General features: G+C 39.4%; 1 protein-coding gene across 1 annotated transcript; it reads right to left on the reverse strand.

Moving 5' to 3' along the window:
- Positions 1 to 2,696: 2,696 nt before the first annotated feature.
- LOC116326994 (NLR family CARD domain-containing protein 3-like) lies at positions 2,697 to 18,780 on the reverse strand. The gene is made up of 11 exons (XM_039610418.1): positions 18,732 to 18,780; positions 18,358 to 18,617; positions 17,851 to 17,932; positions 17,059 to 17,169; positions 16,810 to 16,887; positions 10,796 to 10,986; positions 6,339 to 8,121; positions 5,638 to 5,811; positions 4,950 to 5,123; positions 4,825 to 4,871; positions 2,697 to 4,695 (listed from the first exon to the last, which is right to left on the reverse strand). The coding sequence occupies exons 3-11, from the start codon at positions 17,913 to 17,915 to the stop codon at positions 4,163 to 4,165; spliced, it is 3,156 nt and encodes a 1,051-aa protein (XP_039466352.1). The 5' UTR covers positions 17,916 to 17,932; positions 18,358 to 18,617; positions 18,732 to 18,780; the 3' UTR covers positions 2,697 to 4,162.
- Positions 18,781 to 19,070: the final 290 nt, after the last annotated feature.

Below are 19,070 nucleotides of genomic sequence, written 5' to 3' on the forward strand. Positions count from 1 at the left end.
ATAATCTTAAGACACTGATTTCAAAAGCACATATTTTCCAATTTGTTAAGACAAAGTCTTCTTACATTTGCATATATTGTGAGGGAAAACAATATTTCCTTTAAAGCGTGTACAGTGCTGCACAGACAAACAAAACATGTGACTAAGGGCATCACTGGACATCCTGTACATAGAGATCAGAAATTTTTAGAGCAGGGGGAACTTGTGTTTTTCTCATATTTTTCATTTAAACAGATTTAGTTTCATTTAAATACACAGCTGTAGATGATAATGTAGATGAAGAGGAAAAATGTAGATGTTTTTCTTTCTGTATTTGTGTTTTTCTTTCACTTCCTGTACTACTCCATACACAGTACAGCTCACTGTCCTTTTAGTATAGTGTTATAACTCATGTTTGCAACATGAGTCTCAATAATAACTAAATATATAGCTTACAAAAAGGTCTGCAACACCTAATTGCAAAGTGATTATTGTAAGAACCACGACTTATAAATAAGTGATAGTGAATGATTATAATGGTAGAAGTAATAAATAATTCTGCTCAATCTTAATATTTGATGACGCTGTGGTGGACGCAGCTGTGGGTGTCAGTGAAGCAGGCTGGAGCTATAAAACCATTAAGAAAGCCTGACTCTAACTCACCAGGCACACATTAGGAGGAATAATTAAGAACAGCAGTAAAACTGAAATTTAACAAACTGAGACTTTGAAAAAAGCAACAAGAACGATAGAACAAAATGTAACCCAGTCAAAGAAGTAGAAATAAAATGAAATAATAACTAAGGATCAACATTAGACCAGTAAAATTAAAAAACTCTCCAACAACAATAAATGAAATTACATGAAAAGCAAATTAAAATCAGGAATGATGACTGAAAAGGTTAAACTGTGTTTTTAACTTTACTTTGAAATGCTGCTAATATTGGAAACACCTGACATGAGTCAGTAGGTTATTCCAGCAACGTGTAGCATAAAAAGGCAAAAACATGTTCTTCAGTGTTACTGGAGACCCGGGGAGGGACAGAAAGCCTGTTCCTGAACTGAAGGGTTGAGCTGGGTTCATAGTTCTGAGAAATATCCAAATCCAGTACTTTGCAGGACCTTAACAAAAAATTAAAATTTTATAAACAAGCCCTAAAAGTACCTGTAATGCCCTCAGCTCAGGTGTAATAGGGTCCTGTTTAATTTTTTTAAAACTAAAACTCGCTCCTGAAAATTAAAATTGTTGCTGCTGATGTTAAAATTTCCATTTTACTTTAAGCAGAGAACATCAGCTAGATTCATAAATTAGTGAAGACATCATATGATACTGGCCCATGCTGAGTTATTTGTACTTTGTTTATGTGGACCAATAAGAAACAATAATTTTGGATGACCGTAAAACTATGTCAGGTTTTTTTTAATGATTACTAAAAGATATGTGCTGAGTTAATATTTTTAAATTGCCCAACTTCATTTTCTGTTTTGGTCTAAAAAGTTCAGTTTGACTGTAGTTTTCTGTTGTGTTTATAGGACATGAATTTCTAACCGAATGTCCGCTTCAGGCAAACTGCAAGTTTGAAGATATGAGGGAAACTCAGAATTTAACCTGTTCCTAAATAAAATTACTACTGGCAGAGAAGATTTGGCAAGTTTTCCATGGCTATAACACACATATTCAACTGCTGCTCAAACCACAAATGTATTGAGGACGTATGTATTTATATTGCTAAATTTATTAGGAGAGGCGGGGAGACAATGTGCACTGTCACAATGACAGGGGAGTTAAAAACAACATTAAATAAAACTTTTAAATAAGAGCAAGTGAATCCCAAACTAGTAAATATACCTGACAGTAATCATAAAGTGGGCTGGGGCCCCCTGGTGTGCTGTTAAGGTACTGCAGTTTTGCTTATTTGTATAAAAACTGAATTAAAAATGGTAAAAGCAGCTGATTAGTTGTGTGATGTGACTCATTACTCTGATCTCAGTTTACCTGTCTTGTATTGACGCGTCCCAGTGTCAGGTAGGTCACACATTAGCCTTTATGTAGGACTAAATTGTTTTCTCTGGAGGTTTGGTTGGAGTTTGGTGAATGAGATCGTGGGATGTGACTTCTACCTTCTGTTCTGTGGCTTTTATTGTGCTGAATAGATAAAGAGTCCCCCCCCTTTCTCTGGGTGGGTTGGTGTTGGTGAGAGCAGCTGTGAGGCAGACTGCCCCGCCCTTTACTCTCAGGCCAAGTCACTCCCTCATTAACACGGTTAGTGACCTATGAGAAACATGAGCCAATAATATGGTTGGATTAATGAAGGAGGTTTTTTATGTTCTCAGATTAAAATAACAGGTGGTGTTTGTGTCTTTCAAAGGATGTATTTCCTGTAAAGATGGCATGTATAATCACGTAGATCATGCAGAACTGTGAAAAGAAAAAAAAGCTTGTGTTTGATGAAGTGACTTGGGCTTTGTTGTGACAGGTGTGCTTTATTTACAGCACCTGTTCTGTGCTCCACAACAGCCCAGCTGTGGATCAGGTTATGTTCAAGATAAGAGATAATGGCCAATCAGTTCTCTGGAAATTAGCGTCATAATTCCTGGAAGATCCCCCAGACCTCTGTGTGTCGGGAATAGGAGAAACTAAAGTTGTTGTTTTTTAACAGCGTCTGAAGTCATTCCTTAATGAGCATCAGTAAGACTAAACTATTAGAAACTTCTGCTTTTCACTGCAAATTTAAAAAACATTTTATTTTTCAATAAGCAGCAACATGTGATCTAAAACAGGACACCAGTTTGTACAAGTTGAATCATATCTAATAGTCTCACCCCACATTTCAATTCTGTTTATTCTTCACTGTCAGACCATAACACACCAACCAGTATCTAACATTCATTTAATAAAATACTCAATTCCTTGCTCGTGTTAATTGCAAACCTGTGATACTGGATACTGAGACTTCTGTTAACTTAGCTTGATGTTTTTGTGGAAAAAATACTGTGTAAGTAAAAATAAAGCAAAAACTAGACGCTGTTTAAACAGCCTCTCTCACTCACACACACACACACACACACACACACACACACACACACACACACACACACACACACACACACACACACACACACACACACACACACACACACACACATCACTGATTTGTAGTGAAAAGGCTGTAAAAGATGCTCAGAGTTGCCAAAGCTAAATAAAAGCAACACACATTTTGATTTAAAACAGAGAAAGAGAAATTCTAAATAAAAGAAGACAAAAGAACATTTATACAGCCACCAACTTCTACATTCTGCTTGTCAAATGTGGGCAGCATGGTGGCACAGTGGTAAGCCTCACAGCAAGAAGGTCCTGAGTTTGGCTCCACCATCTGGCTAGGACCTTTCTGTTTAAAGTTTGCATGTTCTGGGTCTACTGGTTGAGTTCTCCTCTGTAGATCTCATTGCTCTTTACTTAAATGAGCTGTATATGGTTATACTGATAAATTTGTGCACGTAGTCAGTTTTTTAAAATGTCTACTTTGTAATTGTGAAATCATGCTCATTTACCTCTCTTAGTGAATGTATTTTTCTTAGCACTATGTTCAACTATCAAAGTGAGTAAACTGTTAATTCAAAGTTACAGATTAAGATTTCAGAGGTTTAGACCTGATTTTGAGTTTGTAGTAAATACAATAAGTTCTACAAAAAATAAATTAAACAGAACTGACCATAATTTAAAATGCTGATATTATTTCTGACTAGCAACATAAACATAAAATATTAGATTTAGAGAAATACAAAACAGGGAAAGTGTAACAAATTGACATATTGGAGACGTTGGAACAGTTTTTTGTTCGAAAAATGACTTACTAGTTGAAAATATTATGTAAATCTACCAAGCAGATTCATCAGCAACTGTGCAAATTGCAGTTACAGTGCACAGAAAAAGTAATGCCCCCTTTCTGATTTCTTAGTTTTTGGGTTTTTGTTTTTTTGTGGGGGATATTTGTCACACTTAACTGTTTCAGATCATTAAAAAAATATTAGAAAAAGATAGAGTAAATAAAGAATACCATGTAGCTGCAGTAGGTGAAACATGACCTAAAACTTCATTAGGACAACATGAAAAACATATACTATTCGTAAAGCAGTTTAATGTGTGGAACTGATGGACAGAACTTGCAGGTGCAGGTGAAACTTAGGTTAGCTGACAAAATGAAGCAGACGACTGAGCGTGAAGCTCAACAGCAGGATAAAGGGGTTCGTTACAGGCGGTTTTGTAGCTATGAAGGAGGATGCAGCTGTCACTAGAAACCCTGTAGAAGGACAGCGTGCCAGCTGAACAATCCACATACAAACCCACCCGACTGGAGCGCCATCCAGCTGAAGGCACGTCTACTTTCTTGTTACGGTGCAGAATATAAAAACCATCATCAGAGAAAACCAGACACCAGGATTTGTCATCGTATCCCATCTTAAACTCATTTTTCTTTCCTTCTGTGCCTCTTCTTCTGATTGTAATCCCAACGCATAGAAGGCCAAATACCTCCACCTCCCAGTAGCAGCGCCCATTCAGGCTCTGCTCACACAGCACCTGCTGGCAGTGCTCAAACTGTTCTTTGGGATCAGGATGTGGATGGTCAACTTCCATCCAGGTCACCTTTCTATTCCCATCAGAGAAAAGCAGGTTTGTGTGTGCTGTGTTTGAGTCCAGAGTGAGTTCACGGGCATCTGGAAATAAGAAAACACTTCATTGCAACAGCAAAAAGAACCCATGCCACTTTGAACAATGATCTGTTACTAGATCATAATTTCATTGATTTGTTACTTATTACCACCAAAAATAACTGAAGTGCTTACATTTCTTGAAGCTTGGTTTCATTCTGTGACTTCCACCGTGTTCAACGCTGTGGAGAAAAGTATCTCAGATTTAATTATGTTTCTTAATGAAGTTTTTAAAAATTACTTTTAAAAAATTCCATTACCTGAGTTTGCTCAGCTTGTATCGAGGATCATTCTTCAGCTTAGACAGCTGCTTCTCTCCAGAGTCTCCTGGGTGGTTGTAGCTCAGATCCAACTCTATCAGATGAAACGGGTTGAGCTGTAGAGCTGAAGCCAGATATGCACAGCCTGTCGCTGTGACCAGACAACCGGATAACCTGATAAAACAGACACACTTTTTCAATTGAAATAATTCCAGTAGTACATTTTGTACTTGCTTACCGAACAAAGCAAGTTATGTGCCTAAACTGATGACTGCAACAGCTGACTGTGATTGTTAACTTATTATTGACCTTCTGACTACACATAATAATACCAGACAACCCCTGTCAACCAACCCACGTAACATCACTGCGTGAAAAAAGTAATATGACAATGTTAATGGGCTAGTTCAGATGTTCCTATCTTTTTTCCACTGGTGGGTCGCCACTCTGGTATCAAACCAAGATGGTGACACCTGAGTGTCAGAAGTGTACAGTGTTCATGAAAATTCTTTGTCAATCTAAGTATACTATCCGACTTACTATTGATAAAGACCTCACTGAAATCAGAGCATAAACTATCATTTTTATTATACAGAGTCGCATTTCTAGCAGTTTTTTTTTTTCAGCTTAAATCTGGCTAAAGGACGTCCATTACTAGTGTCTTTTGCTGTACTTTACGTGTTACTACCTGAGTATCTCCAGCCTGCAGCACCGACTTGATAGTCCATCACAGAGTAACTTCAACCCTGAATCTTTCAGGTCATTGTCACTGAGGTCTAGATCTCTCAGGGATGAGCAGTAGAACTTGAGAGCAAAAGCCAAATGCTCAGCTGACACCGAGGTCACTTTGCAATCTGCTAACCTGTGGGTGGGTTTTTAAGTGTTAGTATAAAGAGAACAAAGCTGTTTCATTCTGTAGACAAATACAGAAAAAAAATAAAGGTTTTAAAAAGTGTTATGAGACACAGAAGTTTTGAAACCTCTATTTTTACATTTTGGCCGTTCCCATCTTTTTGTTGTAAAGTATTGAGTAGATAATGTCAGCTGATGTAGCTAGATGATCTTGGCCTTCTTTGAGCAGAATGTTTTATTATTTTATCAAATAATCTTATCTTGTTTTATTCAATTTGGGATAAAATTTAAAATTAAAACCTTGTTTTTATACAACTTAAAAGTAACAATTAAGACCAAAAAGTCATCAGGGGAGTGGTTGCTGTGGTCATAAATTAAATCCATGCCATGACAAAGGTTTAAGGATGACACTTGATCAGCTTGATCAAGAACAGTTCCTTTCCAGCAAACCTTGACTTTACACAATCTGATTGACAGAAAAGTATATGAATTTCTGTTGTTATTCAACATGAAAGTAAATTATTGCTGTAAACTTACATAGCTTTTCTACTCTTCCTCACAGCCGGTATCAGCCTCCGTCTGCCCTCATCTGATGTGTTGTAACTCTTTAAGTCCAAGACTTCCAGATCATTCTTCGATACCTGCAGCATGTAGGCCAGTGCAGAGCAGTGCAGGGGAGTCAACTCTGTTTTTGAACGATCTGACAGTGCGAGATATTCCTGAATCTCATCTTTGACTTTGTGATCTCTCATCTCAACCATAGTCTGGAAAAGGTTGATGCAGCTGTCTGGAGAGAGGTTCTTCCTTCTGATAGACTTGAGGTAAGTCAAGATTTTCTTGTCAGTATCTTGGCTTCGATCTGGTGGAGCCAGCAGACCATGAAGGACTCTCCGGTTGGGTTCAACTAGGAGGCCAAGAAGGAATCTCAGGAAGAAGTCCAGGTGGCCACTTTTCTTCTTCTCCAGCACTTTGTCAACTGTCACCTTTACAAGATCAAGTAACGTATGATCTTTGTCCTCCAAAATGAGGACGTTTTTAAGTTCTGTAGTATTATTGTTAATAAAACAGTCATAGGTGTAGAGAGCTGCAAAGAACTCCTGTACGGTCAGATGCACAAAGCAAAAGACCCTTTTGTTGGAAAAGAGTTGTTCTTCCAAATGGACTGTGGTGCAAAATCCCGAGTAGATGGATGCTTCCTTAATGTCAATTCCACAGGCCTCCAGGTCTTCCTCGTAGAAGATGAGGTTGTTCTTCAGCAGCTGCTCAAATGCAAGCTTGCCGAGTTTCAGAAGAAATTCTTTGTGTGTCTTCAGAAGCTTTTCTTTGTTTGTCTCAACCTTCTTGTCATATTTTCTGCTTCTACGCTTGGTTTGTGCAAACAGGAAGTGTGACATCATCTCTGTAAGAGTTTGAGGAATTGCGGTTTCAACGTCTCCTCCAAAGACTTCCTGGAATAACACTGCAGAAATCCAGCAGAAGATCGGGATCTGACACATGCTGTCGAGACTCTGTGAAGCCTGAATATGTTTAATGATCCTTTCAGCAAGACCAGGATCATGACTAAATCTCCTCCTGAAGTATTCAGCTTTTTGAGGATCATTGAACCCTCTTATCTCTGTCACCATGTCAACATGTTCTGCAGGGATCTGATTGGCTGCTGCTGGACGGGAAGTAATCCAGAGGTTTGCATCAGGAAGAAGCTTACCCTGAATGAGGTTTGCTAGGAGATTACTCACAGGTGTTACTTCCTTGAAAGATGATACTGTCTCACTGCCTTCAAAGTCCAGCTGAAACCTGCTTTCATCCAGACCGTCAAGGATCAGAACAATCTTGGTTTTGGTATAATCCACTGAATCTTTGAGTTCGGACAGTGTGGGGTGAAATAAAGTCAGGAGCTCATGAAGGCTTTTTTCACCTGAAATCAAATTCAACTCTCTGAAAGCAAGACTGAAAACAAAGTCAAGATCTTGGTTTTCCTTCTCTTCGGCCCAGTCAAGAATGAATTTCTGCACAGCCAGAGACTTCCCAATGCCTGCAACGCCCTTCGTCAAGACTGTTCTGTGGGGTTTGTTTTGGACAGAAAACGATTTGAATATGTGACTGAGGTTGACTGAACAGTCATTGGATGATTGCGTTTTCCATTTACTTTTGAATTGATGCTCTTCATTTAGTCTTTCACTCTCTCCGGTGGTGATGAACAACATTGTGTAGATGTTCTGGAGTAGATTTTCTTGGTCACCATTACCTTCAAATGTCAGAGCAAATTTTTTTTTCACTGCTTTTTTCAAATTTTCCTTTACTTTGACAAGGAGGATGTTCCCTGGAATCAAACAGAGCAATGTTTTCAGATTTGTAAACAGGAATTTTTTACAGTTTGTTTAATAAATAAAAGTTGCGTTGGGCAAAAATGTTAAAATTTGGCATCTACCTTTGCCATCCTAAATTTAGATGAAAACGGGAGTCTTAAGGTGTTTTCACACCTATGTTGTTTAGTTCATATAAGCAAAACTCTGGCCGTTTTCCCCTTTGGTAAAGTTTGTTTGTGCGGGTGTGAACAACAAATATGGTAATCATACTTGAGGAGAAGGTCTTGGTTTGGTTCCAAAGTCCAGATTGGTGCAGTTTGTTTAAAGTGTGAAAAGTGATCCAACCTAACTACCAGGTGTATTTTCCAAGTTTGAGCTAAACACCTTCCTGTAACTACTTATGCTTTGCATTCTGGACATTGACAGCGTTTTAATCCTTTTTGATTTTAATATTCATGTTTTTTTGTCACCAATTGTCCATTGTCATGGACAATTGCTCCTTTAAGCAAAATGTTGATCATTTGCTTACCATGTTTAATGTCACCTGTACAAACGTCCTAGATATGGCCACTCCTTTTAGAAAAACTAAACGCTTTAGACCTAAAACTGATCCCTGGCTAAACAATGACACCCGGGCCATTAGAAGGACCTGTAGAAAGGCCGAAAGAAAATGGAAAAAGACAAACTTTAGATTTCCTTCACTATGTTAAGAGATGCTCTGTCTCTTTATCAAGATGCTGTGCATAAAGCAAAAACTACCTATCCAATAGTACCTATCGGATATTATCAGCAAACACAGCTACAGCCCTTGTATCTTATTCAATACTATTCACTCTGTTATCAACCCTCCATCCACCTCTCAATTACTAGGGTCCCTTGGTACCTGTGAAAAAATCTTAAGTTTTTTTGTTGATAAGGTGGATACTATTAGGTCTTATTTCATTCCTCCGCTCTATGATCCCTCTGTTCCCTTGTTTTCCTCAGTTGTGTTTGATCACTTCAAGCCGATTTCTCTGAACTCTCTGGCCGAACTAGTCTCCCGTCTTAAGCACTATGTGTCACCTTGACACTATCCCCTCTCGTCTTTTTAAAGAAGTCTTTGACACTATTGGCCCTCATGTTTTAACTATTATCAACACCTCTCTTTTCACGGGAACAGTTCCATTTGATCTTAAACATGCTATTGTCCACCCACTTCTTAAAAAAAACTAACCTTGACGCAACTGTTATTTCAAATTTTAGACCAATCTCTAAACTTTCTTTTCTGTCTAAAATTTTAGAAAAATTTGCTTTTATTCAGCTCCAGGCCTTTCTGGAGACTAATGCCATCTTAAAATCGTTTCAGTCTGGTTTTAAAGCACCACATACCACTGAAATTGTGCTTTTAAAAGTTCTTAATGATCTTTTATTGACTACCGATTCTGGTAATCCCATCACTTTAGTGCTTTTAGATTTGAGTTCGGCATTTGATACAGTGGATCATGGGATTCTGCTATCGAGATTGGAAAATTGTGTGGGCATTAAAGGTACTGCACTTAAATACTTCAGATCCTACTTAACTGATAGGAGTTTTAAAGTTTTACTTGACTGACTTGATGACATTAAATCATGGTTCTCTTTAAATTTCTTGCATATAAACAATCAAAAAACTGAGATTATACTATTCGGACCCTCTGACCTCCATTTTTCCCTTAATGTTGACCTTGGTCCACTGGAAAAGTTCAGAACGCCAGTTGCTAAAAATTTAGGAGTGTTTCTCTTTCTCATTTGAGAAACAAATAAATGATGTTATTAAAACCAGCTTTTTCCAGTTGAGGGCCATTGCAAAATCCAAGACCATGTTGTCATCTGCCGATTTCGAGAGAGTGATTCATGCATTTATTTCATCTAGGCTTGACTATTGCAATAGTCTGTATTTTGGTATTAACCAGGCCCTACTCTCTCGTTTGCAGCTAGTTCAGAATGCGGCGGCCCTACTCCTAACAGTCACTCGCCATTTTGAACATATCACCCTAATCCTGGCACGTTTTAACTGGTTACCAGTACGTCGTAGAATCGAATTCAAGATTTTGTTGTTTGTTTTCAAATCTCTGAATGGATTAGCTCCATCTTATCTCTTGGACCTTTTAACTAAAAATACTCCAAGCAGAGTTCTTAGGTAGGCAGATAAGTTGCTTCTTGGATATCCCCAGAACCAGACAGAAAAACAGATGTGACTGAGCTTTTGCAGTTGCTGCCCCCAAGCTCTGGAACAGTCTGCCCCTTAACATTAGGTCTTCACCAACGCTTGACATTTTTAAAACCCGCTTGAAAACGCACTTGTATTCTTTAGCCTTCAATTGTGACTAGTCTTCCATTGTATTTTCTATGAATGTTCACCATTTTCATTATGTACAGCACTTTGGTTCAACCTGTGTTGTTTTTAAATGTGCTTATAAATGCATTTGATTTGATTGAAATTTGAAGTTTTATAACTTGTCAACTAAGTCAGACCAGAGTAAAAGAACTATAGCTATACACATAGTACTTATCTCTATGTCAAAAGAACATGCCACGCAACAAGAAAAGGTTATCAGTATAAATGCAGTTTAGCTGGTGTAAGATTGCTGCAATCACTTTTATTTCCAAGGATAAATGGTGCACACGTAAAGATCCCAGTGACAGTAGCATTTACTCATGGAAACTTACCTGTGCCTTCAACATTCTTAAGTCGACATTTCTCAACACAATCCAGGCAGAGATTTTCTGCCTGTGAGCCAGATTGATCCCAGTTTGAGCTCACACACTGTTTGCATAACCAGTGTCCACACTTGAAGTGGACTGGATCCCTCAAAACCTTCTTACACATTAGACAGCTGTTTGGATCCACACTGGGATAACTGTAGGAAAAACAATACAAAGCCTTCATTTATATTCAAGAGCAGTTTATATGATAATATAAGCAAAACAATTGTCTCAGAGGCCAAATTCTTAAATAACATTTTAAAAAGCTTCTTCACTCTGTTAAGGTGAGGTTATGCCCTGTTGACATCTTGTCCTCACCTGTGCTGATGTTTTGCCAAATATCATTGCTAAATATAATCATGAACAAAAACTTTAGGTCAGGTAAAATTCAAGGACGATGCAGCACAGGTTAGGTTTGTAAAGTTGGATCTGAATAAACCACAAGAATTCTGGAAAAATGTCCCTTGAACAAACGAGACCAAAGTAAAGACATTTGTCCATAATGCACAGCAACACGTTTGATGAAAACCTCTGTTCACCAAAGTATTCTAGAAACAATCAAATGTGAGGCCATTTGTCTGACAGTTAAATATCGGCAGAAATCGGTTAATGAAACAGAACCTGTCATGTTATTAATAATACACGGGTCCACTGTATGATTCACATCCCTGGTGTTTCCCAACTTCTGGACATACATATTTGAAAATGACAAACTTTAGCTTTTCCCCTCACTGTGCAAAGAATACTGTGAAAGAGGGGTATGCTTGTGTAAACCTGTCCTTTTCATGTGAGCCGTCACAAGTCCAGTCTGGTTGGTCTCACAACTACTCTGCCAGATCTGGTTCTGGGTGTAGATGGAAGTTCTGAAGAAACTGTCACTGGAATGTCCGTGGAGCACTGCTCCCCGGATCCTACCAATTCTGGCTCCCCACTATCACTCTCTTTGGTCTGCAGAGATAGCAGTATTGGCACTGTGGTGCAAAGCTGTCTCCCCATCAAGAGTTGGGCTGGACTATAGCCATTCTGTAGTGGGATGGCTCTGTAAGCGAGTAGAGCCAATTGTGGATCAGCAGCTTTCCGTATTAGGTAATAGGTTCTTGACAGTCTTAACTGCCCGTTCGGCTTCGCCATTGCTTTAGGGATATTTCAGGCTGCTCGTGATGTGACAAAAGCCATACACTTTTGCAAAATGTCCACAGCAGACTCAGCAGCAGCTTATGGTTTGCCTCCATTTGAAAGTGTTTGCCAATAAGAAAGCTGCGGAACCTCCCACAAGCCCAGGTCAGACCTAAAGCCTCCTTTTTAACCTGAGTGTATCTCTGTTCTGTTGCAGTGAGGGAACGTGATGCATAGGCAACAGGTCTCCACTCCTCGTCCCATCTTTGAAGTTGCACACCCCCTAAGCCATACGATGATGTATCCGCTGACACATTGCAGTCACGGCTTTGGTCATATGTGGCTAACACTGGCGGTGATGTAAGTGCATGTTTCAGGTCCCAAAACACTCTATGGGTCAATGTCCCACCTCCAGCTGTTTTTCTTAGACAGTGAGTCTCTTAGAGGTTTGTCTCTCTCTGTAAACTGTGGAAGAAACTTTCCATGCTGGTTAGCCATTCCCATTGGGTGCCCTGCATACGCGCCTGTAATGTCCTTTTTTCCCAAATGCATGGCATTTTACTTCATGTGCTGGACAATCTTGCTTTGAATGTGATGGAACGCCGCCACATTTTTGACACGTTGCCCCTTTCTTGCCATCTTCTCAGAACCCACGTGTTTTAGCTTCACGACTATCAGCCTGGAGAGGTTTGATTCTAGCAGGCTTACGACTAATTTTGTGCACTCTATCTATGGACTTAGCATCGATAGCCTCAGCTCTAGAGTCACCTCGTAAGGAGGATTGTTGTCGCTTTACCTCTTCACTTTGCCTCGCCATCTTGATAGCTTTCTGCAGGGTCAAATCTGGGTCAAGCTGCATGCGTTCTGACAGCCGTTTGTCCGTGAGACCAACAACGAGCCTGTCGCGTATCAGTTCATCATGTAGCCCTCCACAGTTGCAGTGTTCTGCTAGTGCATACAGTGTAGTCACAAAAGCATCCACCATCTCATTTTCTCCCTGTCGGCGCATGTTGAATTTGGCACATTCATAGATCACATTTTTCTTCACAATGAAAAAAGCCTGGAATCCATCACGTACCCCCACGTACGTTGTCCTTTGCTCAGCTTTTAAACTCAGACCGCAAAGCACATCGTTTGCCTCATCTTCCATGCAGTAAATTAACGCGGTGACTTGGTTCTCCTCCAAACTCATGTTCAAATTACTGGCGAGACAGAATCGCTCGAACCTCCGTATCCATTTGGACCACTCCTGCGGCTTTGAAAAGTCGAAGGGCTCCGGTGGCTGAATGCTAAATGTCGCGCTCGTCCCCGCCGGTGTTGTGCCAAAGTAGGTATCCCCGACAGAATTTATTTCCCCTGCGTCGGGAGCACACAGGAAGTACTGATGTTTTACTTTTGTGAAAAAGTTAACAATTACTATCGTTACATTACCATTCAGTTTGAGGGTTACAACAGAGAATTATATATTTATTGTTCTCACGTGGTATCGGACAGGATTATTTTAAATGGTAAATGGCCTGTATTTATATAGCGCTTTACTTGTCCCTAAGGACCCCAAAGCGCTTTACACATCCAGTCATCCACCCATTCACACACTGGTGATGGCAAGCTACATTGTAGCCACAGCTGCCCTGGGGCGCACTGACAGAGGCGCCCCATTTTAACACAAGAACATTTTGCCTGATAATTGTTTTTATCCTCCTGTAACTTTACTGTATAAAGAGCCAAATCCTCCAAAGTTTCCGGAGTAATACCTCATAATAAGAAGTGTTTGTGTACTACAAATCAAGAATGTGGGATACTGTTTGTCCATGACTTACACAGGGGGAATAAATTGTGGCAGGATCATCCTGATGATGTTTGTATCCCACTATAACTTTCCTGTATAAAGAGGTAACACCTCAAAAATTTCAGGAGTAGTTAGTCATTAAAAGAAGCGTTTGTAAAGTAAAAATCAACACTCTGGGATACTGTTTGTCCGTGATTTGGACAGCCCAGCGTTTGCTCCCGACGCAGGGGAAACAAATTCTGTCGGGGATACCTACTTTGGCACGACACCGGCGTTCTCTGTGCAGTTTCATCCGCCACAGGGCTCGCAAAATCGCTAGCCCGACGTCCCGGGGCTAGCGATTTTTCCAGTCGGGCTACCAAAATCCATCTCAGCCCTGCTCGTCGGGCTATCATAGGAAGGAAAAATATGTGTCAATGCTTTTGCATTTTCTTTCGCAAATGTAGCTGAGTAAGTATGTTATTGGCATCGATGAGCCACTGCCAATATACGACACATTGAAATCGCGTTTGAATTTGCGCTTGTTTTTTGCTTTCACTTTCACTTTGCGATCACGCAAACAGTGTGTAGAGAGCGGCGGCACTGATTGGTGAGTGACGATTAATTGCGCACCAATTCCTGACATCGTCTTATCACTCATTAGCTTACTATTCAAACGTGACAAGTGAAATCTCCCACAGCAAGCTCAAACATGTGAGAGGTTGATTGCGCAGAGAATCGCTGACTGTTATGTAAGTAAGTGTGTAAAAGCAGCAGGATTTACGCCGGTATTTCAGTTCTGCTGAGCCAAATAAGACAAGTCAGGGTGAAGAAGGGGCAGCCAAATAAAAGCCTACCGCAAAACGGAAAAGTTATGACAAATCAGACTATGAGACAAAAAGAAAGTGCAGCTTTATGGTTTCATGGACAAAAGAATTTCTGTGGCTGGAATATGACGAGCTAAATAACATCATGTTCTGCCGGGTGTGTTGTGAGTTTCATTTCATTTGAGTCGACAAGCGCCTTTGTAACTGGGACCAGTAATTTTAAGAAAGACCCCATCAGAACCCATGAGAAACGCAAGAAATGCATTATTGCCCAGTCTGCAATATCTTTCCCAGAACAAACAGCAATTGGAAAAAACATACTAAAAATAAACCAAGCACAAGCAGAAGTCCTGAAAAATCTTTCAGAAGCGTACTATGTTGCAAAGAGTGAACCACCATTGGCCAAATTTAGCAGTTTTTGCAAACTTCAAAAAGCAAATGGCCTCGATCTTGGTTCCACTCACCCCTTACCCTTGACTTCAGTGGAAATTTCAGATTCAGGATCTGATACAGACTAATTCATGTTCTACACAGTTCTTGCAAGTTCATAGAAATTCCTGTTCAATTAGAAACAAGTATTTGAGTTGATGATTGTAATTTTTATACAGTTGTTGTGATTTGTATTTTAACAATTTTCTGATTAATTTTTGTTTCCGTTACAATATTATACTTTAATGTATAATATTGTAAAGGAAACAAAACATTAAAAAATTGCTCTCTTTTTTATTCGGGCTACTTAAATTTATTTTGGGCTACCAAAAACTGAAGAGTGCCTGCCCGAAGGGCTACCAGGGATTTTGAAATTTTGCGAGCCCTGCGCCATATTCTCCCTCTTGTTTTCCACAAGCTCCACAACATACAGGTTCATTCAGTCGAGGTTGCATGGATCAGTACAGGACTTCTGACACCATGCCGTGCTATTAATTATACGCGGGTCCACTGTATGATTCATAACCAACTCTTTATTTTTCCGTTCTTCTCTGTTCCACATAACATTCCATTTTACACTGACTGGCTCTATTAACATCTACTGTGCAATGCAATTACACCACAGAACCATGATCTCAAACACAAAAGCAAATCTGCAACAGAAAGGCTGAAAGGAAATAATTAAGGTGTTGCAATGGTCAGTTGTCAAACTCGGGACCTAAACCTAATTGAAATCCTGTACTAACGTAAAGAGAGCTGTGGATAAATGAGTGCTCACAAACCTCAACAAAATCAAGAAATGCAGTAATGATCAGATATTATGTGTGGTAAAACTGATGTCATTTCTGATGTCATACCACAAGGCAACAGTATCTATTTTGTAGGGACTGAAGGCGTGATCTCTATGGTAGGAAGGTGAAAAAAGATATAACCTGGTGTGCTGTACATTCTACTTGCCTAAAGTAAAGGAAAATTAATAAAGGTATGTTGCAGGGGCTTAAATGACTCATTCTGCAGAAGTACAGAGACAAACAGTGCCAGGAGCAAAGTTCCAAGCTTAAGTGCATTGTAGAAAATAATATGTTTGAAGCTGATGGAAAATGTCAACAGTAAGTGGCACACCTTCCAGGTGTATATCTGAAACCAAGCCGGATGTAAGAAAGGTAATGTTATTGCTTACAATAGCAGGGCCTCAGGTTATTGAAGTGTTCAACACATTCATATGCGGCAAACCAGATTAGGATGAAAGGAAGTTTGATAAAGTTATCTCGAAGTTTGATGCCCATTGTCCTCCTAAATAGAATAAAACATCTAAGAGATAAATTTTTCACTTACAAATTTAATGCCAATGTGAGTCTTTTGAAACCTTTCTGATAAACCTGAAGCTCATGTACAGCTTTGCTACACTAAGTGACTCGACACTATTGACATTGGGGACAAAAATTCAGAAAAAAGCTTCTGAGGGAAATCAACATGACACTGAAAAGATCAGTAACGCATGTGAGTTTTCACATCAGTATGTCAAGACATTCAGCGAAATGGCCACAAATGCAGTCAGTGACATCACTGCTGTGGGAGCAGGTCCCAGCCAAAGAGGGAGATGCACACATGCAGTCTGAAAAAAGGATCTTTGACTGACTTGTTACAAAGAAACTAGACATTGGTGCATTAATATGAACACTGAAAGAGATATCCTGGTAAAAAAAACCAAAAAACTCCAAGATTCCTTAGTGTTACAAAAAAACAACTCAGTTCCTGTTTCAACATGAATCACTTCTAATCATACCCTTCAGTATTTTTAAGAAACTGAGAGAAGATTTAGTAGAAATTAGAATTACCTGAGCTGCTGGTGAGTGGATTCATCGCTCTGCACAGAAACTGAACTTTCAGACGTGAACTCCGTTGCACTCTGTAAACTAAAAAGATATATATATTTAGTGTAAAAACTTTATAAGCATTCACTGAGCAGTCAACGCATTGCTCAACTATTGAAACTTTTAGTGGAAATGCACTTTTTTATCTATACACTGTGGTTTATTGTAACAAAAAGAGATCAGATATTTTATATTAGTAAGAACACAGTTTACTGTTTCCATTTTGATTTCTCATCTCTAAAGGCAAGAGGTTCAATCCTGGATCGATCACTCTTAATGGAGACACATCTGGGACCCGTGGACTCGGCAACACTTTTCTGTGAACTAAGACGAAAGTTTATTTAACACTTCATTGACGCAGAGAGAAGTCACCTACACAAAAAATTTACACATTTAATGCAAACACCGCAGGGTAAATCCTGAGACCACTCAACTGCACTAAAAAAACTTTTTTCACAAATCAAATATGCCGTCAGCAAAACACACAGGATACACATCACACATACAGTAAACAACACCCTAAACAAGTAAAACATCAGGACTTCCCTTAAATGAATTTAAACATTTTACAACCCTGTTTACTAAATTGATAGCACAACATATAAAATGTAAATATAAACAGAATCCAGTGAGATACATTGGGATAATTGGAAATAGCACAAAGACGACACATCAAACATTGAAACTAAGAAAATGTATTTATTTACTGAACAAAGTAGGCTACTTTTTAAATTGAATGCCAGCAGCGCATTTCAATAAGTTGAAACAGGGGTGTGTTTACTGCTGTAATACAACGTCTTTCTCTAAGAGACTGATGACACTAAGTGTTGAAAAACATTATTCTTTAAATTCCCCGGCACAATCTTCACAGTCCCGAACCCCAACTTTACTTCTGAAGAATATCTTGCAAATCATTTGATTTTGTATTTATTTACATTTTACACTCTTTCCCTCTGCTTTGGAAACATGGCTACATGTGATGATTTATGAATAGCTGAGTAATACCTGGCTGATGGCTCACAAGGTTCAGAAGCTGGTGCTGAAAGCTTCCTCCTCTTCTCCTCAGACATATCTGAACATGCACCTGCTGCAGAAAAATGCATCCATGAAATACTAATTAATAATATATAAAGCGATGATGTATATATGTATATATAATCTATTAACTGAGTCAGTGTAAACTTGGTCACTTGATCAGTCATAGAAACTGGTCACTGTGCAGACATCACCTTAGAAACCAGCCACAACTGTGGCTTACCTGAAGTCATTAATTATTCAGGTAAGCCAGTTTTGGGAAACGAAACCATGGAGACAAAGGACATTTTGTCACTTCCTCTAACGGCTACAATGCAATCCAAACTGTAGCTGTTTTAAGAAACCACGCTAAAAAGAGGGAAAACTGCGCAAAAATGAGCAAAATATTCTTGTTCACGCTTTAATCAAATAACAGATATTTTAATCAAACCCAGCGGACACGCTCGCTGCCCACGTGATACAGAGGATCTTACTTACTTTTGTTTGAAGGACAAAAAACCTCGTCCCGGTCCCTCCTGCCTTCGTTCTTCTTATTTAATTAAAAAATATATAAAGTCGGGTTTGTTTCGTTTCTTTGTGTCCGCAGGTGATGGACACAGCGAAGCAAATCCACGTGCTGCTACAGACTTCGGACCTCACAGGCTTCAAGCAAGGGTGTAGATTTGGCATGGACGGAAGGGACATGTCCCCACCAATATTCAGCGATTATTGAATTGTCCCCACCAATAATTTGATCTCTGCGAGTAAAGAAATACAAACCCGACAGAAAGGAAAAAAAAAAAGATCTGTCAACGTCTCATTCACCCAGCGGTGCAGAAAGAGTTAAATTACGTTCTCTACTGGAGTCCTACCTCATGTGACAAATATGGCCAATGTGATTGGCTGTGCCTTTCAGGGAGCTCTGTTTAGTTTTAGCAGCGACAATCCTGCGCTGCGAGGACCTGCAAGGAGGAGAGGAGGATGGCAGCAAAAAGGAAGAACCTGGATATAACGAAGTATTTTTCAAAGAAACCTGTAAGTCACTTAAAGTCAAGTTCACTCATAAAATGTGTCCGTCATAATAACGTTAAAGGCAATACCAGGCCATACATGCCAACCCTCCCGATTTTTCCGGGAGAATCCCGAATTTCAGTGCCCCTCCCGAAAATCTCCCGGAGCCACCATTCTCCCCAATTTCTCCCGATTTTCCA

The sequence above is a fragment of the Oreochromis aureus genome, linkage group 3 (assembly GCF_013358895.1).
Source record: "Oreochromis aureus strain Israel breed Guangdong linkage group 3, ZZ_aureus, whole genome shotgun sequence".
Lineage (NCBI taxonomy): Eukaryota > Metazoa > Chordata > Actinopteri > Cichliformes > Cichlidae > Oreochromis > Oreochromis aureus.

Excerpts from the sequence above, each read along its gene's own strand:
- LOC116326994 (XM_039610418.1), bottom strand. The coding sequence starts at position 17,915 with ATGTCTGAGGAGAAGAGGAGGAAGCTTTCAGCACCAGCTTCTGAACCT. Across the intron at positions 8,122-10,795 it reads TAAGAATGTTGAAGGCACAG|GGAACATCCTCCTTGTCAAA; the intron begins GTAAGTTTCCAT and ends GTTTGATTCCAG. Across the intron at positions 4,872-4,949 it reads TACAAGCTGAGCAAACTCAG|CGTTGAACACGGTGGAAGTC; the intron begins GTAATGGAATTT and ends TTTTCTCCACAG.